This window comes from Papaver somniferum, unplaced genomic scaffold (genome assembly GCF_003573695.1).
Source record: "Papaver somniferum cultivar HN1 unplaced genomic scaffold, ASM357369v1 unplaced-scaffold_107, whole genome shotgun sequence".
NCBI classification, from domain to species: Eukaryota; Viridiplantae; Streptophyta; class Magnoliopsida; order Ranunculales; family Papaveraceae; genus Papaver; species Papaver somniferum.
The window spans coordinates 8,329,341-8,353,578 of record NW_020619603.1 but is presented as its reverse complement, the minus strand read 5'-3'; the positions used below and the strand labels follow the sequence as shown (position 1 = coordinate 8,353,578).

The 24,238-nt window shown below is 37.8% G+C and overlaps 6 protein-coding genes and 1 long non-coding RNA gene across 8 annotated transcripts; 6 read left to right on the top strand and 1 right to left on the bottom strand.

The window, feature by feature from the left end:
• The first annotated feature begins 300 nt into the window (after window positions 1-300).
• LOC113327743 (protein ABHD4-like) lies at window positions 301-1,789 on the top strand. Of its 2 annotated transcripts, none has more exons than XM_026574873.1 (4): window positions 301-946; window positions 1,072-1,167; window positions 1,272-1,339; window positions 1,471-1,789. In XM_026574873.1, exons 1-4 carry the CDS (start codon window positions 317-319, stop codon window positions 1,589-1,591), a joined length of 915 nt encoding a protein of 304 aa, XP_026430658.1. In that variant the 5' UTR covers window positions 301-316; the 3' UTR covers window positions 1,592-1,789. The 2 variants fall into 2 exon arrangements, with proteins under 2 accessions (XP_026430658.1, XP_026430659.1); XM_026574874.1 differs by having other exon boundaries at window positions 1,272-1,378; window positions 1,471-1,590.
• A 735-nt stretch (window positions 1,790-2,524) lies between these two features.
• Window positions 2,525-4,069, top strand: LOC113328408 (epoxide hydrolase 4-like). Its single transcript, XM_026575522.1, has 4 exons — window positions 2,525-3,174; window positions 3,283-3,378; window positions 3,482-3,549; window positions 3,684-4,069. Exons 1-4 carry the CDS (start codon window positions 2,548-2,550, stop codon window positions 3,805-3,807), a joined length of 915 nt encoding a protein of 304 aa, XP_026431307.1. The 5' UTR covers window positions 2,525-2,547; the 3' UTR covers window positions 3,808-4,069.
• A 7,514-nt stretch (window positions 4,070-11,583) lies between these two features.
• Window positions 11,584-13,835, top strand: LOC113327995 (probable leucine-rich repeat receptor-like protein kinase At1g35710). The gene is made up of 2 exons (XM_026575095.1): window positions 11,584-13,727; window positions 13,832-13,835. The coding sequence occupies exons 1-2, from the start codon at window positions 11,584-11,586 to the stop codon at window positions 13,833-13,835; spliced, it is 2,148 nt and encodes a 715-aa protein (XP_026430880.1).
• A 13-nt stretch (window positions 13,836-13,848) lies between these two features.
• LOC113327994 (MDIS1-interacting receptor like kinase 2-like) lies at window positions 13,849-14,507 on the top strand. The gene is made up of 2 exons (XM_026575094.1): window positions 13,849-14,020; window positions 14,122-14,507. Exons 1-2 carry the CDS (start codon window positions 13,849-13,851, stop codon window positions 14,505-14,507), a joined length of 558 nt encoding a protein of 185 aa, XP_026430879.1.
• Window positions 14,508-14,630: 123 nt separating this feature from the next.
• Window positions 14,631-17,493, bottom strand: LOC113327800. The gene is made up of 7 exons (XM_026574931.1): window positions 16,943-17,493; window positions 16,739-16,831; window positions 16,466-16,611; window positions 16,226-16,296; window positions 15,979-16,080; window positions 15,711-15,815; window positions 14,631-15,063 (listed from the first exon to the last, which is right to left on the bottom strand). Exons 1-7 carry the CDS (start codon window positions 17,393-17,395, stop codon window positions 14,930-14,932), a joined length of 1,104 nt encoding a protein of 367 aa, XP_026430716.1. The 5' UTR covers window positions 17,396-17,493; the 3' UTR covers window positions 14,631-14,929.
• Window positions 17,494-19,441: 1,948 nt separating this feature from the next.
• LOC113328194 lies at window positions 19,442-19,771 on the top strand. Its single transcript, XR_003349293.1, has 3 exons — window positions 19,442-19,525; window positions 19,651-19,676; window positions 19,716-19,771. It is a non-coding gene; the product is annotated as an uncharacterized LOC113328194 (long non-coding RNA).
• Window positions 19,772-21,915: 2,144 nt separating this feature from the next.
• LOC113327993 lies at window positions 21,916-23,391 on the top strand. Its single transcript, XM_026575093.1, has 4 exons — window positions 21,916-22,149; window positions 22,261-22,594; window positions 22,681-22,743; window positions 22,928-23,391. The coding sequence occupies exons 1-4, from the start codon at window positions 21,916-21,918 to the stop codon at window positions 23,389-23,391; spliced, it is 1,095 nt and encodes a 364-aa protein (XP_026430878.1).
• The last annotated feature ends 847 nt before the right edge of the window (window positions 23,392-24,238 follow it).

Below are 24,238 nucleotides of genomic sequence, written 5' to 3'. Positions count from 1 at the left end.
GAGCAGCAAGATTATTCAAAGTCAATTAAGGGGTTCCTTGTGAGCAGCAAGATTATTCCACAAAGTATAATGACGAACCAATCATCCCAGTACATGTTAAACCACTCAATTTGACTTTGACTTTGCTTGTTGCATTTCAACGAATTAATTTATTTTGTTCAACTCAGAATATTTTCAAGCAAACTTTCTTACCTCTTAAGCAAAACATGTGAAGAAAAGGCTCATAGCAAATCCTCCTCTTCTTTTAATATACATATATATATTCTCCCGTTCAATAAACTAGAACTCTATACTCCTCGATCTACCAGAAGCTGTCATGGCAACATCCTCCTCTTGTTTCAGTCTTGTATCCATGTTTGAATCTTATCTCAAAAACACATTCACTTCCTCCGGCCTCACTCCAAAATCCATCCATATCGATTCTGATACCACTTTACATTATTGGTCACCAAAACAACCATCAAAACTACCGCCACTTGTCCTACTCCATGGTTTTGGCGGCCACTCAGTTTGGCAATGGAGTAAGCAAGTTCAATGTCTCTCTACCCATTTCACTTTGTATGTCCCTGACCTTATATTTTTCGGCAAGTCCATAACAAATTCGTCTGAGCGTTCGGAGATTTTTCAAGCGGTTTCAATGGGGAAATTGCTTGAGTTGTTAGGTGTTGCGAGGTATTCGGTTCTTGGTACAAGTTATGGTGGTTTTGTTGCTTATCACATGGCTAGATTATGGCCTGACAGAATCCAGAAAGTCATTATAGTCAATTCTGCTATAAATTTGAGGCGGAAAGATTCTGAAGAGTTGATGAAGAAAGCAAAGATTGAGAAGATTGAAAGTTTGTTCATGCCGGCATCACCTGCTGAGTTACTAACTTGCATTCGATTAATTAATCATAAGAGGTTTCCGGTTTACATACCGGAGTTTTTGCTGAATGATGTTCTTAATGTAAGTATTTCTCTCTTCATTAATTAATTCAACGCGTCTGGTTATTCATTTCACCCGGTTTTTTGTGTGCCACCCACAAGCTATCCTGACTACTAGTTGGATGATATAATGAAATATGGTTGCAGAAATTGTGTAATGAAAACAGGAAAGAAAAATTAGAACTTCTCAAAGGAACCACAGTTGGGAAAGAGGATATAGTCTCCCTTTCACCCCTTCAGCAGGTAAGTTATCGATACTCCGCTCCGGGCATTACATGTCTCCTTAATATTTTCCCTGCCTTTTCTTTAAAGGAATTTCCAGTTTGAAATTCGGTTGCTGCATGCAGGAAGTGTTAATAGTCTGGGGGGAGGATGACCCAATATTTCCATTGGAGAAGGGTTATGATCTTAAAGAGTAAGTACAGGATTTCCACCAGACCTGCTCAGGCCGAAGGTCCAGCATAAACTCCGAATTTATTTAACTAATATGCATCAATGGCTGGTTTTAGTGATCAATGACAATTTTCTGATTAATATTGTTTTCAGGCTTATTGGAGATAAAGTAACAATGGAAGTTATGTTGAAAGCATCACACACACCTCAGAGTGAAAACCCAAAGCAGTTCAATGACATTATAATGAAGTTCTTGGTTGAGAGTACAAAGTGATAGAAAAATAAACCAATGTGCTGGTGTGTTTTCGACTCTCCACTTTTTTTTAGTGATATGCATTAGTCCAGGCGGATTTTAAAAGCTCATGTACCCTGTCACCACTCCATTCAATAAGAGGATATTAGTCATGTATATATGCCCAGTTTGTATCAACTACTGTCCAGTTCCAATATAATGTCATATGGTTGTTCAATCTATAGTCACATATTTGTTTAACAACATAATCACACCTTATGATTCAAATTTAGATCTGATTACAAACTGAGAATTTAAACATTGTATTCAACATCAACAGTTCGAAACTTCAAATATTGCTTTTAAATATGAAAGTGAATAATTCGGAAGTTTCTATGGATGTTCTTCATATGTCAAAATGTCATAAAAACGAAGAGACGGACATTCATGACTACGCAACCACGTACATCCTCGTTTGGTTCATAGTCGACTGACACGGTAATGAAATAGGAAGAGCTCGAGATAAAAGTTACAATGTATACATGCTAAAGAAAACAAATGCTTATAGTGGTCGACATACTGCCATGATTGATATAGGCTGATACCAAATTACTAAGGACTGATACCATTTCATATAAGACAAAAAGGTCTTGGATCGGCTGAATGGTATCAGCCCAGTAATTTCGGTATCAGCCTTTATCAATCATGCTGCTAATGGGGTGCTAGGTTTAGTGGGAGTATGAAAATATGTTTTGTCTTATTATAATTTTGGTACACCCCACTTAATTTGGTACCCCTATTAACAATGTTGGACATACATCTAGATAAATTTTTTCAAACTAACTTTCGTACCTATTAAACAAACACGTGAAAAAAAGGCTTATAGGTAAAAGATTGACAAGGACTATTATTTTTGTTGGTGCCACTTATAAAAAGAAAAGGGAGAATTTTGGTTTTAAAACTAGAACTCAATACTTCTCACTTAGAAGCAAGCAGTCATGGCAACATCCTCCTCTTGGTTCAGTCTTGTATCCATGTATGAATCTCATCTAAGAAACACATTCACTTCCTCCGGTCTCACTCCGAAATCCATCAACATCGATTCTGATACCAATATCCATTATTGGTCACCAATACACCCAGTAACACTACCAACACTAGTCCTGCTCCACGGTTTTGGAGGCAACTCGCTTTGGCAATGGAGTAAGCAAGTTCAACATCTCTCAACCCATTTCACTTTGTACGTCCCCGACCTTATATTTTTCGGCAAGTCTGTAACGAAATCTTCAGAGCGTACGGAAATTTTTCAAGCGGAATCGATTGGGAAATTACTTGAGTTGTTGGGTGTTACGACATATTCGGTTATGGGTACAAGTTATGGTGGTTTTGTTGCTTATCATATGGCTAGACTATGGCCTGACAGAGTCGAGAAAGTAGTTATAGCCAATTCGGCTTTAAATATCACGTCAAAAGAGGTTGAACAGTTGCTAAAAGAAGCAAAGATTGAGAATATTGAAAGTGTGTTCATGCCGTCATCGCCTGCTGAGTTACTAACTTGTATCCGATTAATTCATAAGCAGTTACCGATTTACATACCGGAGTTTTTGCTGAATGATTTTCTTAATGTAAGTGTTCTTCGTAATTCAATGCTTTTCATCATTTGTATTGTCTGCTTTTTGAGTGCTAAGCTGTCTTGACTGTCAGTTAATTGGATGATTGAAATGTGGTTGCAGAATTTGTGTAATGAAAACAGGAAGGAAAAATTAGAGCTTCTCAAGGGAACCACAGTTGGGAAAGAGAATACAATATCCATTCTGCCTCTTAAACAGGTAAGATATCGATTCTCCTGTCCCGCTGCTACACGTCTTGGTCGCATGTTTCCTGCTTTTTTTTCTTAGACTTTTCAGTTTAAAAACTGGTTGTTGCACGCAGGAGGTGTTACTAATATGGGGGGAGAATGACGCAATATTTCCATTGGAGAAGGGTTATGAGCTTAAAGAGTAAGTTTACATTCCCACCGGACGGGATGAATGGCATAATAATTTTATTTCATCAACATGCATCAATGGTTGAATGCAGATTTTAGTGGTCATGAACATGATATTTTGTATTTTTTATTAATATTGTTTTTCAGGCTTCTTGGAGAAAAAGCAAGAATAGAAGTTATGTTGAAAACATCACATACACCTCAGATTGAAAACCCAAAGCAGTTCAACGACATTGTAATGAAGTTCTTGTTAGGGAACTCATTTTCATAAGTCAATACAAAAGTGATAGAAAACATGCCAATGTGGTGGTATGTTTCGACAGTCCACTTTCCAAGCGATACCTATTCATCCAGACGGATTTCGAAAGCACGTGCACCATGTGACGACTCCATTCAATAGGAGGATATAAGTCATATGTATGCCAGTTTGTATTATTTTCCTGTTCCAATATAATGCCATGGTTGTTCGGTCTACAGCCGGGTGGGTAATACTACAATTGCATTTAAATATGAAGTGAATAATTCTATAATTGCTACGGCCGGATTGATTCATTATATGGAAAATTGTCATACGTACAGACATTCCTGACCATGACCCTACATCCTCGTTTGGTTAATAGTCGAATGTCATAGCTAGAAAGAGCTCGAAATAAAAGCATGCCACTTAAAAGCGCTTGCAGAAACTTCTAAACTGGCTAAGGAACTGAATGTGCATAAAAGGAGGAAGAGAGTAAGCATGCCCTACAGTTTAAAAACCCCAAGTATATCCAGGATATCCAGAGTCTGATTGTTCGCAATCAGTGTGCTTAGGCTCGTGCCCCAAAAATATCATCCGCCAATTCTCCAGATAACCCATGATTTAATTGGTATCGGTAAAATGATCAAAGAAACATTACGAGGAGCCATCAGTGATCCATCAAATATTTGGAAGAGTAATTATATATCTTTGAAAAAGCACTGCATTCTCCGTTATTCGTACGTCACTATTTTTTGGTACAAGGTACCAATGTACATGCTAAACAGAGACATGCTTAATTACTGTCTAGATACATCATACTCCCTCTGTCCTAAAATTTATGTCATCTATTCTATTTTTGTTTGTCCTAAAATACTGGTCATCTTCTGTTTATAGTCATATTTTTTAGTCAAACTCTCAAATATACCTTTCAATTTTTATAATTAGAAAATAATTTTTAAATATCACCAAACAAAAATCTTAGGTGATATCTTCCTCAATAAGAAACAAATCTACTAAGTCAAACCATAAATATTTTTATTTTATCTTCTATTTAAACGTCTTAAATGATATATATTCCTCAATAGGAAACAAAATTAATAAATCAATCCATAAATATTTTTATCTTCTATTTAAACATTTATATGTATTTTTTTTACATGATCCATATACTCCTTTTAATTTTAGTAATAACACAACAATTAATAGGGATAGTTTTGTACACTCTTCCGGTCTCCTTAATATCTTGACTTAGTCAAAGCGGACTAATAATATAGGACTGAGGGAATACATTTTTTGGTACGACACCTTTTTTTTGTGTTTTTCTTTTTACTAACATTAAATAAAAAAAATTGGTAGGTTGCCTACCGAACCTCTCTATACCTATCCTAGTTAGAAATTCGACGTACTATTCGCGAATAATTCGAGAACTTTTCTGAATCAGTCTTTCCCGAATAGTACGCCCGAACTACCTAAACTCCGTACCCAGTCCGCATGTTTCGTGGCCTTGACGAATGATTTGTGAATTTTACGGTTTTCGAATCGGCTGTTCGGTGCGCCAGCTATTGCTAGCTGATTTTCTAACTTTGGCCCAACTATTTCATTGCCCAACCGATCCAACACTATTCCAAGCCCATATCTACTCTGTAGCCCACTGATTCGAAGATCCGAACCCTTGCTCTCTGGCTTCATAAGTCAGGCTTTGTTGCTATTAAATGTGAATAAATCAAATATATATGGGGTTTAAATCACAAATCACAGTATCCCAACCACTGAGACATATTGTACTATACTTAGTACGATCAATTAACATAATACTTAACAAGAATTGAAGAATAACAGGGAAATGATAACAATCTGCCTTAGCAGCCTAAGAACAATTCATTACTTCCAGCGTAACCATACAAAAATGGTTCTTACACTTAATAAACAAGGAAGAGAAAATAACTCAGATCGGAATTAGCTAATCCGAGTATGACACATGTCCCTAGCTTGACTAATCTCATAGTGACACATGCTGCTACACTACTAACCACTAACTAATATTAAGTACACCCCACTGGATTACTTAGGGAAGACCACAGTTCAAGGATAGTCATATGCATGTATATGACAAATACCCTCCCCATCACCAAATCCTTGTCCTCAAGGATTGAACTTTGGAAAATGGATCTTGATGTTGCCAGCATCCTCCCAAGTGGCATCTGCAGCTGAGGCATTGGTCCATTGGATAAGCAGTTGAGGAACTGAAACGCCATTTCTAACAATAACTCTGGAATCCAGTGCAGCTGGAGGGATGACAAGCACCTGACCTTCACTATTGATGGCTGGTAGAGTTGGGGAGATGATATGTTGAGAACCAATCTGTTTCTTGAGTTGATAGACATGAAAAATAGGGTGTATTCTTGCTTCAGCAGGTAACAGCAATTTGTAGGCTACACTGCCAATTTTCTGAAGGACAGTGAAGGGCTCATAGTATTTGGCTGCAAGCTTTAAATTCCTTCTCAAAGCCAAGGAAGCTTGTCTGTAAGATTGTATCTTTAAGTAAACTCTATCACCAACAACAAAACTTGTATCCACTGTAGTCTTATCTGCATAGAGCTTCATTCTCTCCTGGGACTTGTGGAGTGAGTCTTTCAGGAATTCCAACATAGAAGTTCTTTGTTTCAAGTACTCCTTAACAGCAGCAACAGAAGTGGTGGAAGTAGAAGGAAAATCCAAGTGAGGAGGATTGTAACCATAAAGAGCTGTAAATGGGCTTAGCTTGAGACTGGTGTGGTAATTGGTGTTGTACCATCATTTTGCAAGAGGTAGCCAATGATGCCACTTCTTTGGCTGATGCCCACACATGCATCTGAGATAATTATCCAAACATTGATTCACTCTCTCAGTCTGGCCATCAGTTTGGGGATGGTAAGCAGTGCTGAGGTGCAACTGTATACCAAGATCCTTGAATAAATCTTTCCAAGAGTGGATGGTGAAGACCTTGTCTTTGTCAGACACAATGGATGCAGGCAAACCATGTAGTTTGTAAACTTGAGCAATGAACTCCCTTTCCACAAAAGCAGCAGTGTAAGGATGATGCAAGCCAATGAAATGTGCATATTTTGTTAGTCTGTCCACCACCACTAAGATAACTGACTTCCTTTCACTCATTGGAAGTCCCTATGTGAAGTCCATAGAGATGTGCTGCCAAGCATGGTCAGGGGTTGGCAAGGGTTGCAACAAGCCAGCTGAGACAAACTGTAGTATTTCCTTCTTCATTGCAGGCCAAAAGAATGTGGATTTAACTCTCATATAAGTAGCTTGAATACCAGAATGGCCACAAGTTGCAGAAGAGTGAATGCAGTCCAAAAATTTTTCCTTAACATCTGATGAGGAGCCAACATAGATTCTTGACTTGAATCTCAAAATACCATCAGTGTAGGAGTAGTTGGGAAGAGTAGCTGGATAAGTGCAAGCTGTGCAATGAGAGCCTGTACCTTTGCATCATAAGAGTGGATATCAATAATTTCTTGAGACCAAGATGGTTGTGAAATAAATATACTCTGGCAAGTACCACTCTCATGAGGTCTTCTAGAAAGTTCATCAGCAACAATATTATCAGACCCCTTTTTATATCTAATTTCATAATCAAACCCCATAAGCTTCATCAACCATTTTTGTTGTAAGTTAGAAAAGATTTTCTGCTCTAAAAAATAGTTGATGCTCTGGTGGTCAGTTTGAATAATGAAGTGGTTTCCTTGGAGATATTGTCTCCATCTGGTGACAGCTTGAACAATAGAGAGAAATTCCTTTTCATAAGTAGACATAGCAGCTGCTTTTGGTCCCAGAGGTTTACTGTAGAAAGCCAATGGTTTGACCTCTTGTAGCATAACGACACTAATACCAGTATCACAAGCATCAGTTTCAAAAAAAAATGGCTTATTGAAATTTGGTAGAGCTAATATAAGAGTAGAGGACATGGCTTCCTTGAGCTGTTGAAAAGCTGATGTAGCTGCAGGGGACCAAAGGAATGCATTTTTCTTGAGTAAGTCAGTGAGTGGTCTGCTAATGAGACCATAGTTGTTCACAAATTTCCTGTAATAGCCAGTGAGGCCCAAGAATCCTCTTATCTCCTTAAGTGTATGAGGAAGTGGCCAATTGAGCATAGCAGAAATCTTTGCATGGTCAGCTTTAACTCCTTCAGCAGTAATGATGTGTCCCAAATACTCTAGTCCTTTTGTCCAAAGCAACACTTGGTAAAGTTGGCAAATAGCTGATGCTTTCTCAATATATCCAGTGTAAGTTGCAAGTGCAACAGATGCTCGTCCAAGGAAGAACTATACACAAGGATATCATCAAAGAATACTAAGATGAATTTCCTTAAGTGTTCTTGAAATATGTCATTCATAAGAGCTTGGAAGGTAGCAGGTGCATTTGTAAGTCCAAATGGCATCACCTTGAATTCAAAGTGACCATGATGAGGTCTGAATGCACTCTTGTATATGTCAGCAGAAGTGACCCTTATTTGATAATATCCAGCTCTTAAATCAATTTTGGAAAAAAAATTCTTACCATGTAATTCATCAAGCAACTCCTCTATAATTGGAATTGGAAATTTGTCCTTGACTGTGATGTTGTTAAGCTTCCTATAATCAGCAAAAAACCTCCAAGTGTTTTCCTTCTTTTTGAACAAAAGTATAGGAGTTGCAAAAGAACTGTGACTTCTTTGAATGATGCCACACTGAATCATATCTTGAACTAGTTGTCCCACCACTGACTTTTGAAGGTAGGGACACTTATAAGGTCTCATGTTAACTGGTTCAGAATTTGTTTTAAGAGGAATTGAGTGGTCTAGGTTTCTCTGTGGTGGAAGGGATTTTGATCTCAGAAAAAACATCAGAATATTGATTAAGTAATTCTGAAATTGGAGGTGGTGGAGGAGTAGGTGGTGGTGAAGTGGATATGGAAAATAGTTGGCCAATCATGCCATGAGTGTGTTTTTTGAAGAATCTTGTAGCTGCATTGCCACTCATCATGCTGCAAGAAGCTTTATCTTGAGTACCAGTAAGTGTAATATTCTTCCCATTATGTTTAAAAGAAATACTCAACTTGGAGAAGTTAAAAATCACATCCCCCAATTGCTTCAACCAATCAGCTCCCAAAACCAAATCACAGCCACCAAGTGGTAAGAGTCTTAAACTACCAGAAAACTTGTGGTTGTGCATAGACCAATCTAAGTTTGAGCAGATACCATTACTGACAGTTCTATCACCATTAGCCACAATGACTAACATGCTAGGAGTTGGCTCAATGGTACAGTTAAGTTGCCTAGCAATGTCACTATAAATGAAACTATGTGTGCTACATGTATCTATAAGTACTGAAATAGTTCTCTTTTTAATAAGACCAGGAATTCTAATAGTTTCACCAGAATTATTACCTGTCAAGGCATGAAGAGAAATTTTCATGTAACTCTCCATAGGTGAGTCCTCTTCTTCAAGATGAGTAGCTTCTTCTGTGTCTAGAGAACTGTCTTCACTCTCAGCTCCAATCATTAAGTATAGATGTTGTTGTTTACAGACATGACCCCTTTTGTATACTTCATCACAGTTATAACACAGACCTCTGTCTTTTCTAGCCTGCACTTTTTCAGGGGTGAGTATTTTAATAGGAATAGATGTGTTATATTTTGGTAATGGGTTTGAAGTGAATGAAGATGATTGAGTGTAAGAAGCTGGTGTAACATGAGGATGTGTAGAAAAATGTGTAATGGTGGAAAAAGAAGTGGAATATGCTCTTGTAGCAGGTTTGACAGACTTTTGTTGGAGAGCTAGTGTTTTCTCTTGCATTCTAGCTAGAGAAAAAGCAGTTGACAGTGTTGTAGGGAGAAACATAAGCACTCTCCCTCTTAATTCTTCTTTTAACCTACCAATAAAACTGCTAATGAAATATTCCTCTGTAAAGATATTGTGTTTGCTTAACAAGAGTGCCTTCAGATGTTCAAATTCCTCAAAATAAGCATCCACAGTTGTAAGTTGAGACAATTTTTTGAACATACCCACAATGTTTTCATGAGCAGGATTTTCAAAACGAAGACAAACATTACTACTTAAGTCTTGCCAAGAGATATGAGGTCTATTTAATCGAAAATTCTCAAACCATTTAGCTGCCTTGCCATCAAAATGCATTGCATCCATTCTAGCTTTGTAATTCAGGAATCTCATGCATCTGAAAGAAATACTCACATTTATTAAGCCATATTTTTGGATTATCGCCATCGAAACGTGGAAAGTCCATCTTTGGAAGACGATGATGATGATTGTAATCACGATCCCCTAAAAAATTGTGAAATGAATTCCCAACCTGTAGATTGTGTCCCAGAGCTCCACTATGATCACCTTGGTGGAAATTCGTTGTAAACAAGAGCTCCTCCATCTGGGATTTCATCATCAATTAGATTGACAACATATGTGAATCCAGGCCAGCTTTCAGTTTGATTTCGAATTCATCTTTGGTAAGCACCGACTCGAGCTGGAGATTGATATTATCAATCTGAAGCTGTAGTTTATTAGTTATATCAGTTAGCTCTTTACACGTTTGAGCAACCATGGTGGGAAAAAAAATTTGAGTTAAATTTGATGTGTCAGGAAAGAACAGCTCTAAATACCAATTGTACTATACTTAACAAGAATTGAAAAATAACAAGGAAATGGTAACAATCTTCCTGAGCAGCCTCAGAACAATTCACTACTTCCAGCTTAACCATACAAAAATGGTTCTTACACTTAATAAAGAAGGAAGAGAAAATAACTCAGATCGGAATTAGCTAATCCGAGTATGACACTTGTCCCTAGCTTGACTAATCCCATAGTGACACATGCTGCCACACTACTAGCCACTAACTAATACTGAGTACACCCCACTGGATTACTCAGGGCAGACCACAGTTCAAGGACTGTCATATGCAGGTATATGACACATATTTATTTATTAATTAATACAAGCCGAATTTTCGTTACCGAACTAAAATCAGTAAAACGAACTATACACGTACGTATGTCGTTCCGAATTATTTCTGAATCACGAATTATTGACCGGATATTTGACCGAATTGGACTTTTACAAATCCGAATAATACACGTACGTTTGTCGCCCATATGTATGCCGAACCCCGAATTGCTAACTAGAATACCTACTCATCTCAAATAGCTAGCTTTAAATGATGAAAGATAGATATCTTTTACGCGTAAAATGATGAAACCAGCCGTATATGCCTTATGAAGACAGAAAAACTTGACCACAAAGTCCCACACAAGACAAACAAATTAATGTAAAGTTTAAACAGTTAACCATTAATATGGACGTAGCCTTGAACACTATATAAAAGAAATGGAGAATCGGTAAAACGATTTTCAAGGTTGGTGGTGGGTGAGGTGAAGAGAATTGTCTGCATTTAGAAGGTTGATTAGTTTTTTTGGAAGGCAATTGAATGCAGTAAGAAAGATACAAATCCTTATCCGTGATGCTGGCCTTGACCAATGAGCACATTTATTGTTGCATTAGAGGACACAACTAGAAGCAATACGTTGTCAGCTGCATGCATGTTGCAGGCTCCACCATTCATTCATAACTCCGGCTGGACTTGGAATTTGGTAAACTTTTGTGCATCATCCCCTGACTATATGTGTCAATCTATCCTAAAGGTCCGAGATAGCTGGCTTAGGTTTCGAAAACATTGTCTTGGTTGCAGGTGAAGTCTTGTATAAAATCGCCTCTAGCTAGGACTTCAATATCATCTGAGAATCGAAACTTTTCTCCTTTTTCTAAATGTTGCTACAAGTGAATGTTACCACTGCAGCTACTTTGCTAGTAGCGTTCCTACTGTTGATCTCATCTTACAATGTTCAGTTTGCTTCTTGTTCCCATTCTTTTTCATTGACTACTTATGAACAGCAAGTAGTAGCTGAAGAAGAAGTAGATGCTCTTTTGAAATGGAAATCAACACTTGATAACCAAAATCATTCTCTCCTCTCTTCTTGGAATAGAAATTCCACTGCGAGTACAACGAGTCCGTGCAAGTGGTATGGAATCACCTGTGACAATGAGGGTAGCGTCACGGAATTGAACGTAATGGGTTTGGGTTTACAAGGTACGCTCAATAGTTTCAACTTTTCATCTTTCTCAAATCTTGTTATTCTTGACTTGAGCAAGAACAACCTCTTCGAAACCATTCCGTCCAAAATTAGTAATTCTTCAAAACTCACCCACCTTGATCTTTCTGCCAATAAATTTTCTGGACATATTCCACCAGAAATAGGTTATCTTACAGGTCTACGATATTTGTCCCTGTATAATAACAAACTTTCTGGTATCATTCCTCAAGATATTGGAAGGCTACGTTCTCTTACAAGCTTTGATTCGTCTCTAAACCAACTCACTGGTTCTATCCCTGCTTCTGTGGGTAACTTGAGAAATTTAACTCGTTTATGTCTTTCTTTTAATCAATTAACTGGTTCTGTACCGATAGGAATCAACAATCTTACACAGTTGAAACAACTGGTATTGAGTCATAACAAGTTTTCGGGTTATTTACCACAAAATGTATGTCAGAACGGAACACTTGAAGTATTTGAGGCAAGTTATAACCATTTCGCAGGTTCTATACCAAGAAGCCTTAGAAATTGCACCAGCCTTCGGAAACTCGAGCTTTCATATAATGAATTGGTTGATAATCTAACAGAAGCGTTTCACGTGTATCCGAATCTTTATAGATTTAGTGTGCGAAAAAATATGTTGTATGGTGAGCTCTCAAAAAACTGGGGGGATTGTCAAAAGTTGACAATTCTAGGTCTCTCAATGAACAATATCACCGGTAGAATACCATCTGAAATCGGAAAATTGAAGAATTTAACTGAACTTTATATGCATTCAAATAACTTAGTTGGGGAAATTCCTAATGAGTTATTTAAATTGTCTTTATTGAGCAAGTTGATTTTGCATGATAACCAACTTTCTGGTAGGTTGTCATCTGGAATTGGAATACTATCCAACCTGCAAAAGCTCGACTTATCAACGAATAAACTCATTGGATCAATACCCAAACAATTAGGGGAGTGTACAAACTTACTATCTTTGGATTTGAGCAGAAACAATTTTACTGAAAACATACCACCCCAAATTGGAAACTTGGATTCATTACAGATTTTGTTAGATCTTAGTTACAATGAATTGAGTGGAGAGATACCATCATCTCTCGGTAGCTTAAACAAGCTGGAAAGGTTAAATTTATCTCACAACAAGTTTTTCGGTTCAGTTCCATCTTCATTTGATCAAATGCTTAGCTTAAGGGTTGTCAATATTTCTTACAATGAATTGAGCGGTCCTATTCCAAATATCAAGGCTTTTAAGGATGCTCCAATTCATGCATTCAAGAACAACAAAAGGTTATGTGGTTATAACGTTATTGGTTTAAAACCATGTAACTTTTCGGTTGCGATGGGAAGAAAAGAAGCCAAACATAATAAGCTTTTGCTCGTAATCCTACTTCCTTTGTTTGGTTCAGCGTTTCTTCTGCTCGTACTTCTCGCCATTTTGTTTCGCCTTCGAAGAAGATCAGTAGGAAATGCCCCGCCTACATATGAACCTAGATTTACTAATACCAGAAGAAATTTATTTTCGATTTGGAATTACGATGGAAAAATAATGTATGAAGACATAATTGAAGCAACCGAAAATTTTGATACTAAATACTGCATTGGAACGGGAGGATACGGAAGTGTTTACAAAGCAGAGTTGTCAAAAGGTCGAGTTTTTGCTGTGAAGAAACTTCACTCATCAGATGATGATTCTGAAAATTTTGATCTCAAGTCATTTGAAAGTGAAATTCGTGCACTGACAGAAATCCGACACCGGAACATTGTGAAACTTTTTGGTTTTTGTTATGATCTTGAAAGGCGGATCGCATTTTTGGTGTATGAGTTCGTGGAAAGAGGAAGCTTGAAAAATGTTTTATGCGATGGGGAACAAGCAGCGGAGTTTGATTGGATAAAGAGGTTAAGATTCATCACGGGAGCAGCTAATGCACTTGCTTACATGCACCATGATTGTGTTCCAGCAATAGTTCACAGGGACATATCTAGTAACAACATTTTGTTGGACTCTGAATATGAAGCTCGTGTTTCTGATTTTGGTACGGCGAGGATTTTGAAGCCAGATTCATCTAATTGGACTGCACTTGCAGGAACCTTCGGATATGTTGCCCCAGGTTTAATTGAACTTAAACTTTTATTATTGATCGTTTTTGGTACCATTTTTTCTGAAGTTACTAAGTAAAATCACATCCATGTCTTTGTTTTGTTGTTACAGAGCTTGCGTATACAATGAAAGTGACTGAAAAGTGTGATGTCTATAGCTTCGGGGTGATCATATTAGAAGTACTAATGGGGAGGTATCCATCTGAAGTTATCACATTACTCTCGCAAAATGTTCTTTCATCTTTGTCTTTGGGTACGGTGGGGCAAAGCATAAGTGTAAGAGACATCATGGACAAATCCGTTGGAAAACCAGCGGAGATTGTTAAGAGACAAATAACGGACGTTATGAAAGTTGGATTTTCATGCTTACATAATGATCCATGTGCTCGGCCAACTATGCAAGAAATATCGGTAAAGCTTGCGTTGTCAGCTGAGAGCAGGGCAGAGTTACCAAAGCCATTCGAAACTATTACACTAGGAGACATACTGCTGTTATAATAAGGATTAATTTGTGTGGCGCCAGTACATTGATTGATAATAAGCTGCAACTTTAAATTACAGTGTCTGTATGGAAAAGTTAGATTTTTACGTTATCAAATTTGTTTGGTTTCTTCTATCAAAAAAAGCTTCCTTAATAATAAAATGAGTACAAAGAATTTCGTCTCCTCAAACTATAATAGGGAAAATCCAAATTGGAAAGGAAAACCTTGTAAGTTGCTACAGTGTTGTTCTAGCCTCAGTACACACGCTTAATTTATAGTCAACACACATCTAGAAATGAAACGACAATGTTGGCTCGGCACAGCAGCACGTGATGGATATACCAAAATGACACTGAAAATGTGTTTCGACCGGTTGGACACTAATTTTAAGCTTGTAGTAAAATCAGCGCAGCAGCAACTTTAGACATGATTATACATTTATTCTGAAGTGACACTAGGGGAGCACCGAATTGGCCGCCGCTGGCAAACGTAAAACTTGTAATTGTCGACATCGTTAGGATTGGTTTTTACATTCAAGTAGTTGAGATCACCAACGTCGGTTCCGAAATCAGCTGATTTTACAAAAACACACGCAATATAAGAAATCCGTTTAGGACATATAGAAAAAATCAGCAAAAATAATTGTTGGGCCTAGTTCACTCCTTTCTGTCCAATGGGAAGGTTATCCTTTAAATAGCTAGCTAGTGTTTTAATTTAAAGTTGGGCAAGAATTGGGTTTTGTTAAGAAAGTTTTTGGCGACATCTTGGCAACGTTAATCAGTTAAGTTTGACAGTTTCTTTTTCTATGCAAACTTGGTGATTCTAGCTAGGAGAACAAAATCCTCTACGTAGTAAGTATTTCTATTCTTGTTATATTGATGATTTGTTGAAACATTACATATTGGATATGAAAATTCACCATTAGTGGTGAGAATATTAGGATGGTAATCTTAATGCTATATATGCACATAATTTAGGCAAAATAGTTGTAACTCATTATTTATCATAATAGAAACTTGTCCGTGGTTTTTAATCTTTTGATCGAAGGCAGATTTTTCCACGTAAATGTTAGTGTTGTGTGATTACTAGTATTTTTACAATTTTTGGTTATTTTTGTTGTATGTGTAGGTTCCATATTGTGCACAATGTCTTTAAGTGTTATTCGATCTCCCAACAAAAATTCCACAAAGTTAAAACAGGCACAATTCAAGATTCTGACCGTTAGTGATTGACATGCCCTTTTTCTGGTATAGCAGTGCGTCGTTCATGACAAGATCTTCATAAATGATTCCTCTTGGACGGGCGTCGAGGGCAACCAGAAATCCTTTATAAAGAAAAACAGAATTGGAAACCATGTTAGATGCATACCCATTACGCAGTACATAGCATTTTTTAATATCTATTTCTAGTCGATTTCTCACAATCAAATTACAAACTCCTTCCATTATATGCACTGAATAATAATGAAGTGAATGTTGTGCGCTTACCAGGTGCCAACTCTACTGCATCCGTATCGTCAAACAGTGGCGCGAGCCAGAGAATGTTTCGTAGATTCATATTGGTTTGATTGTACTCCATCATATTACCATCTGACAAAAAAATAAATAAGTTCGCTTAGCTCAGCAGGCAGTAGCTAGCAATGTAAGTACAGCAATATAATTCGAAATGCATGGAACACTGCTTCCCAGGCCATGAATGTAAATCAATGATTTTATTAGCCCTACACAAACTTACCTCTTTGACAAACACCAAGTTCCACATTAAACGATCTCCGATTTAATCTGGGGTACTCCTGAGCATGAAATCTGTCAAGATATTAGTCAATACTAAGTCATTACCATAAGTAGATTATACAGAATAATGTATGTTATGCGCTGTACATTATCGGCTAAACACAAAAAAAAATAACAGTACTAAGCAATTTTGATTTTTCTAAGGGTTAACTATTCATATATTGATAATTAGTAAGCTCACATGACACCGATCCTTCGAGTGTCGGGTGCAAGAAACATGTGTCCGTGAAATAAGTCATAACGGTCTAGTTTCACCGTGGATCCCACAGATGCACCAGCTTGGTCAGCAATAAATTCAAATAGTCTTATGAAGTAACTAGTATAATCCTGCAACACATATATAATATATATAGCGAAGATCAGTATAAAAGAAAATATTAGTCGATCATGATATTGTCGAATAATTGATGCTTAGGAAAACACGAACTCAAACTAGGATTGATGGAATGCAAACATTTCGTTGGAAGCTATATCCGTAATCTAGTTGCGTTAGCGTACAATGTTGAATTTTGCGTCCATCAGCCCATGTTCCATTGGCATCAGGTATCTATCAAATTCCAAAATGATTCCAGTCAATTACGTACCAATGTTGTGTATATCAAGGTTTATTACAATCAAAACAAAAGAAAACATGGTATGAAAACATAAAGAAACTCACGTTCAGCTTCTCTGGATTCACAAGACTGTGAATAAAATTACGAGGATTGCCAGTATACTTAGCTGCTTCCCGGGCAAGATCCTTGATTAGAGGTGGTGCTGACCAAATGAATTCACCAGAAGCATTGTTACTAGAAGTGGGTGTCACGAAATACTTGAAGCAAGATCTAATCCTTTCTGCTGTCGCAGCGTTGACTCTGGCAGCTTGATCTTCAGTTCCTAAAAGTAAAAGTATGTTTTCTGCCAATGTTTTTCTCCTTGCTACTTCTTCCTCTTCATCAGAAAGAGAAGGAGAAGAAGAATAAATATTTAAATCAGAAGAGGATGAAGAATTTATGGTGTTTAGATGGACGTTTGAAGAAGAGCAAGAATTGGCCTCTGATATTGAGTAAGAAAGCAGTGATGATGCAAGAACAAGAGCAAAAGCAAAGTATCCTGTTGTTCCTATCATCATCTTTAGCTCTATGGATTGATTTCTTTCGCTGTTGTCTGTTTACTGCTTGCATATGCATGCGTCTAAATAAAATTTGGATCTCGTAAAGTTCCAATGCCCAGAACTCTAGTTGACTATAGGGAAATAACTAATACATGTGGAATCATGAAACTTCATTTAACTAGTCCCAACGTACGTGCAACTACATGGGATTTTCGGTATTATTGATCATTACTATATAGTGAGAGAGAGACAGATCACCGGCAAGAAGCAGGCAGTCCTCGCTGCCACAGCATGGGGATATTAATTGGTACCTTCGTGCCACAGCATGGGGATATTATATATTTCCTCTTTGTATTTACCATTAACGCTGAAAGAATAATGTTGTTTCTATGAACCTTTCAAGCTTTCATCTTTTTATATTTGATCCTGGATGGTGAAAAAGTGCATGGTTCTTGGTAACTGGTGAAAATATGCATGAAGTGTTTAAAATGATTGAACATGGATGGGAGACCCCTGCCAAGAAGAAGTACTAGGAATTTTTAGTTGCAGTACGGTATTAGGCTGTGTTTAATTAGTTGGGCTGTTGCTGGGCTGATGTCCTTTTGCTTTGTTTGCTTTTCTTGCAGCTGTGTGTGTTCGTATTGGTTTGAGATAATTGGTGTTTGGTACCCAGGTTTAGACCAATACTAGGCTTTGGTCTCACATTTGTCCGACTGTAGGGCTTGGTATCTGGACCAGATGTTGACCCACGTTGATTGTTAATGACCACATTCTAATTAAATTTATCAAATAAAAATCTGTAAAATACTACTAAGATTACAAGTATATCCCTGAGATGGGTCTAAAATCCAACGATTGAAAATAAGATCATTTATTCAACGGCTAGGATGCAATAATCCTAATGCTACAACTTTTTTTCCTCCGCTTCCATATCCCACTCAATCTTCATCTTCTTCCTCTGTCAGTCTGCCTCAATTCTGCATCTCTCACTCTTAGCAACTCACATGTCAAGTAGAGGTTGGAATCATATCCAAGTTTTGTTTACTAGTTGTTAGAATACGGGCATCCAACTCAAAACTAATTGGAAATGAGTGGAGAGGCCATAAGGGATTATAAGCCGCAGAATCTTAGATTACCCAACAATGTGGGACTAATATTCTCAACACGCCCCCTCACGTGTAGCCTCGTTGGGTCTAACACGTGGACAATTAAATCGGGTGACGCGGAGTAAAGGCGCGGTCAATGACTCGTCGCAAATAGCCTGCTCTGATACCATGTTAGTATATGGGCACCCAACTCAAAACCAATTGGCAATGAGTGGAGAGGCCCTAAGGAATTATAAACCGTAGGATCATAGATGCCCAGACAATGTGGGACTAATAATCTCAACACGTCCCCTCACGTGTAGCCTCGTTGGGTCTAACACGTGGACAACTAAATCGGGTGACGCGGAGTAAAGGCGCGGTCAAACGACTCGTCGCATATAGCCTGCTCTGATACCATGTTAGAATACGGGCATCCAACTCAAAACCAATTGGCAATGAGTGGAGAGGACCTAAGGGATTATAAGCCGCAGGATCTTAGATTACCCAACAATGTGGGACTAATATTCTCGAATTGCTTTTTCTTCTTCTTTTTCTCTAATTTTTTTTTGTTTAGTTGATCAATCCAGTTTCTCTGATTTCTATCAAGAACCCAAACGCCGCAAACTCCATTAACTTGTTCCCTGATTTCTTCAGTTCACAAATCTATCAGATGAATTACTCTCCCATATCAAAACCCAACTTCTAAATCAAACAAAACCTAATTTACGGAATCAAATAAAACCCTAATTTGGTGATTCAAATCAAGATCTCAATTTCACTAAACTGTAACCTAATTTCTGAATTGAACAAATAATTATTTACCGAATCGAACAAAACCCTAGTTTACTGATCAAATTATAATCTCAATTTCATTGAATCAAAACTAAAACCTTGATTTCTACCCAATTTTGCTAAATCAAAACCCTAACTTATGTACATGGAAACCCAAGTCTATTTTGTTATTTTGTTTTCTAGTGTTGATTAGTTGGGGAGCTGTTACATCGATGGTTGATATGGCGATGCTAAGGGACAAATGACAACGGAGAATGAAAGATATGAAATTGTAATGAAGAATTTTTTCCCACCTACCCTACTTATGTATAATAAGCTCTAATGGTGTTGTTATTGTCTATTTTTAGTTAAGAGATTAAGAAATTGAAATGAATTGATGTTTTCTGTTTTTAATAGAAAGAAGCTGTGATTGTGTTTTTCCGGTCTATGGGATTGATATTTTGAATGGTTTTGAGTATAAGGTCCTGTGGGCACTGAATTAGTTGCTCCGGTGTGGAAACTTGATGGTGATAGACATCGTGGTTGAACTGGTAGTGATAAAGAGACAAAAATGGTGATGGACCGATGGTGCTGATGGGTTTAGAGAAAGAACAGAAGATGTTTCCCTTCCTTATGGTTATGATGTAATTGGTTAATATTAAGGGCATGATTGTAAATTGGTTTGGTAATTTTATTTATTTTTTTGTTTGGAAATTTTTTAATAATATTTGGACAGAAATCAAGACTTAAAACAGTCGATCCGGGTCAACATCCAGTCCAGGTACCAAGCCCTAATGTTGTACAAATGTTAGACCAAAACCTAGTGTTGGTCTAAACCTGAAGCGGAGTCATCGGCTCATCACACCATTTGAACCTATTACGAATTCTAGTTGAAGATGGGAATTAATGTAGTACGAGAATAATTAGAGGGATGCCATTTTGCAAATATGATGTAATTTCACCCAGAACATAGATATGGGAAGAGTATACTCACAGATTTCGTTCCAACAGTACGTATCTTATATCTCGATATTAGTGTTGTGATGCAGAAACATATGTCAAGCCTTTCTCGCCCATCAGTAAGAAATATGTTACATAAAGCAATGGGTAGATACCGGGGACGTAGCCACGAGTTATTGTTTGGGGGACAAATAGATATAAGTAAACACAAAATTGGTCAAAAAGACCAAAACACAAAATTTCTGGGTCATATAGATTCTTAGCTTTTGATACTGTTTATATAGCCAAAAATCAGAAATATTCTGTTTATATATCCAATTTGGATATTTGGCCCAGGAAAATTAAAAAAAAGGTCTCTTACCTAAAATACCCCCTAACCTTTTAAACCCTTCTTTTCAAAGAGAATTTATTTCTCTTCCCTTCCCGCAGAGCTCTGCAGAACCTCCTCTTCCCTTCCCGCAGAGCTCTGCAGAAATCGGCAATTCAGAGCTCGTTTTTTTTTCTTCATATCTCGTTTATCAATCATGATGATTAGCGATTGTTTAATACGTTTGTAGAATCCAAGTTTCATCTAATCGAAGTTTCATCAATTGGAGTTTCATCTAATCGAAGTTTCTGAGTTTGTTTTGAATCAATTGAAGTTTCTATAATAGCGTCGAATCGGTAAGTTTCAATTTGTCCAATTGAAGTTTCTCTGTTGATTTTGAAGCAATTTTTAGTTGTTGATAATTAATTTTTGTTAATTTTTGATTTTAGTTGTTGATTTTGAATATCCAGGGTTTAGTTGATTATGTGACTGGTAAATTTTTCAATTTGTCCATTATTTGGGTTTGTCTCGAATCATGTTTTCTAGGGTTTAGTAATCTGATTTTCAATGCAATATACACAGATGTGAAGTTTGTGTGTTCATTTAGGATGTGAACTGAATTAGTATGTACTGCTGCTAATTTGTTTACATATTATCAATTGAATACATCCAGATTCAGAAGATTTGTTTTTGTATATTCCTTTTGAAGATGGATCTTCATTTTTCTCTGTGTGGTTATCCGGGGTATCGATGCGTGTCCATACCAAGTTACTACGAAGTCAACAGTTGATGAGTTGAAGGCGCATGTCTGTTCTTATTGGAATAGCATTTTACCGGACTCAATTCAGTTTGTATTTGACTATGAGGGGAGAAGCAATGTTGTTGACAGTGATGTGAAGCTCTGTTCTTTCTTGTCATTGTGTATTGTTAACCAGTTGTCTTTCTTGGAGCTTCGTTTATTTGAACGTGTTCCTCTTCGTGCTCCTGATTTTTTTCGTGAACCTACTACGAGCGAGTTTCATTTAGCACCAGACCCTAGTAGAGATCAGTTGGTTAATCCTTGTCATCTTCCGCGCAGCAGTAGAATGAGCGAGTTTAGTTTAGCACCAGACCCTAGTAGAGATCAGTTGGTTAATTCTTGTCATCTTCCGAGCAGCAGTAGAATGAGCGAGTTTTGTTTAGCACCAGACCCTAGCAGAGCTCAGTTGGTTAATCCTTGCCTTCTTCCGAGCAGCAGCAGAATGAGCGAGTTTCGTTTAGCACCAGACCCTAGCAGAGCTCAGTTGGTTAATCCTTGTCATCTTCCGAGCAGCAGTAGAACGAGCGAGTTTCGTTTAGCACCAGACCCTAGCAGAGCTCAGTTGGTTAATCCTTGTCATCTTCCGAGCAGCAGTAAAGTTACTCCTACACCTACAATGACGGAGTTGCTTTTAGCTCAGTCACCTATTCCTTCCTCTCAAGAGCTTGTTTCTTCTCAATATATCCCCATGTCTCAAGAATGTACATACAATGGAAAGTTGGTAATTAAAAGATCTTGCAAGGCGGCTGAATGGGAGTTTATTATAAAAGGTGTTGGTCAAGAGTTTTATGGAGGACGATATGAATCTCGTCTTGTTGTTGAGAAATATAACCATTTTTTTGGTCGCAGGGTGAGAGTCGTCAAGAGAAATCCATAACGATATACGGTGGAATGTTATTACAAGGAGAAATTGGAATGCGACTGGATGTTCCATGCAGATCCCAAGACTTCCAATGTGAAGGGTCACTTATTCCTCAAGGCCTATAACGGGGAACATAAATGTTGTGCTGGTTATAGTGATGCAACAAAGGCTGATCCGGTTACGCGCGAACTTATCAAGAGTTTGATATTTGAGCAGATTGAACAGAATCCCAACAAGAAAGCCAGGGATATTGTTAGAGAACTCAAAAGTGATTATGGGTTGGAAGTGAGTTACGATCAGGCGCATGCCGGGAAAGAATTATTTTTCAAGGAATTGTATGGCGAGGACATTAAATCATACACTGACTTGAGATGGTGGTGTGAAGACGTGAAGAAACACGATCCAGGTAGTAGGGCTGATTTAGTTGTTGAAGGTGGCGGGTTTAAGTTTTGTTCTTAGCCTTCGATGCTTGCATCTCTGGTTTCGAATATTGTCGCCCGGTACTGTTCTTGGATGCAGCTTTCCTAACTGGAAAATTTAGGGGTTGTCTTATGGCGGCTACCGGGAAGAATGCGAATAATGGTACGTCTTTTTTTATTTTTGATGTCATAAAAAAAAATTATGTCAGTTTATCACTGGATGAAACCGGTTTCGTCCTTAACTGGTGAAGTCAGACTAGAGAATGAAACTAGTTTCATTCTGTACAATAGATGTTTCAGTCAGTTTGATATGATTTTTTCTTTTTGTGTTTGTTTTGTTTTTGTAGGAATATTTCCTCTGGCATATGGTATCGTATCAGCTGAAACTGTGGAGAATTGGCATTGGTTCTTGAAGAAACTAGAATTTATCTTGGGTCCTCGTGTACTAACTTTTATTTCGGATCGCCATGAGGGTTTGATCCAAGGGATTCGTGATGTTTTCCCAACTTTCTATCATGCTTGGTGTTACCAGCATTTGAAGAATAATGTCTGCAGTAAGACCAACAAGAAAAAGGGAGAGCATTGTGCTGCGATGGGTTTGTTCAAAGAATGTTTCTATTCATCGACTCATGAAGGCTTTGATCAGGGTATGCAAAAGTTGAAGGATATGGGATGTGATGGTCTTCACAAATTCTTGAGTGAGATTCCAGTGGAATGTTGGTCCAATGCACATTGTCTGGGCTGTTGTTACGGCGACATGCAAGGAAGAGGAAGGGGGCGACGTATAAAGGATTCATTTGTCCCAGGCTAGAGAAAAAAGTGTTGGCTTCCATTCGTGCTGGTGTCCAGTGGAGAATAACCAAGTCTGGTGACATGGAGTGGGAAGTTTTTGATGGAAAGAACACGCATGCTGTTAATATTGCGAGGTTTCAGTGCAGCTGTAGGGTTTGGTTTAGCAGTTCCCTTGTGATCACGCTATTGCGTGTATGCATTCAAATAACATCAATGTTTACGAGTACATTAACTAGAAGTTGTGTGTGCCTAGTTCCGGAAGCGTTAAGCTACTAGAGTATCTCATGTTGTTGGCATATGTTCGTTGCTAAACAGTTCAGAAACTAATAAAAACAGTAGTTGCGATCAACTTGTTGCCGAAGTATATAGGAACTACTAGTTGCCTTTGACTAGTTCCGAAAACCTTTGGCAACGAATTTTTCTGGGCAGTTGCCGGATTTTAGTAGCCTTTTCTCAGGTTTTTTGTAGTGTGAGCAGTTCCCTTGTGATCACGCTATTGCGTGTATGCATTCAAATAACATCAATGTTTACGAGTACATTAATCCATATTTCAATATTGCTAGCTTCTGTGCTTCGTATGATCGTCCTATCAAGCCCATTCCTGATTAGGACAAGCCTATTGATGTTGCTACTGGAGATCTCGTGAACCCACCAACTGTCGTAGGAAAAAAACATGGTAGGCCGAAGAAGAAGCGGATTCCTAACACAGGTAGTGCAAGTTTCAAGAGACCAATTACGTGCGGTAACTGCCATACTCAGGCACATCATAACAAGATGACGTGTCCTCATCCTCCTGCGAAAAAGCAACGTTATGTACCTGCTTAAGAACATCTCCAGCCTTCATTTCTTCTGTGCAGCTTTTTACC

Bases quoted from the DNA above. Each gene is read 5' to 3' on its own strand.
- LOC113327993 (XM_026575093.1), top strand. From the start codon at position 21,916: ATGACGGAGTTGCTTTTAGCTCAGTCACCTATTCCTTCCTCTCAAGAG. The intron at 22,595-22,680 runs GTGGCGGGTTTA...TCTTGGATGCAG, and splicing joins GGCTGATTTAGTTGTTGAAG to CTTTCCTAACTGGAAAATTT. The intron at 22,744-22,927 runs GTACGTCTTTTT...TTGTTTTTGTAG, and splicing joins CGGGAAGAATGCGAATAATG to GAATATTTCCTCTGGCATAT.
- LOC113327995 (XM_026575095.1), top strand. From the start codon at position 11,584: ATGTTGCTACAAGTGAATGTTACCACTGCAGCTACTTTGCTAGTAGCG.
- LOC113327994 (XM_026575094.1), top strand. From the start codon at position 13,849: ATGCACCATGATTGTGTTCCAGCAATAGTTCACAGGGACATATCTAGT. The intron at 14,021-14,121 runs GTTTAATTGAAC...TTGTTGTTACAG, and splicing joins CTTCGGATATGTTGCCCCAG to AGCTTGCGTATACAATGAAA.
- LOC113327743 (XM_026574873.1), top strand. From the start codon at position 317: ATGGCAACATCCTCCTCTTGTTTCAGTCTTGTATCCATGTTTGAATCT. The intron at 947-1,071 runs GTAAGTATTTCT...ATATGGTTGCAG, and splicing joins TGCTGAATGATGTTCTTAAT to AAATTGTGTAATGAAAACAG. The intron at 1,340-1,470 runs GTAAGTACAGGA...TATTGTTTTCAG, and splicing joins AAGGGTTATGATCTTAAAGA to GCTTATTGGAGATAAAGTAA.
- LOC113328408 (XM_026575522.1), top strand. From the start codon at position 2,548: ATGGCAACATCCTCCTCTTGGTTCAGTCTTGTATCCATGTATGAATCT. The intron at 3,175-3,282 runs GTAAGTGTTCTT...ATGTGGTTGCAG, and splicing joins TGCTGAATGATTTTCTTAAT to AATTTGTGTAATGAAAACAG. The intron at 3,550-3,683 runs GTAAGTTTACAT...ATTGTTTTTCAG, and splicing joins AAGGGTTATGAGCTTAAAGA to GCTTCTTGGAGAAAAAGCAA.
- LOC113327800 (XM_026574931.1), bottom strand. From the start codon at position 17,395: ATGATGATAGGAACAACAGGATACTTTGCTTTTGCTCTTGTTCTTGCA. The intron at 16,297-16,465 runs GTGAGCTTACTA...ATATCTTGACAG, and splicing joins ACTCGAAGGATCGGTGTCAT to ATTTCATGCTCAGGAGTACC. The intron at 16,081-16,225 runs GTAAGTTTGTGT...TTTTTTTGTCAG, and splicing joins ACTTGGTGTTTGTCAAAGAG to ATGGTAATATGATGGAGTAC.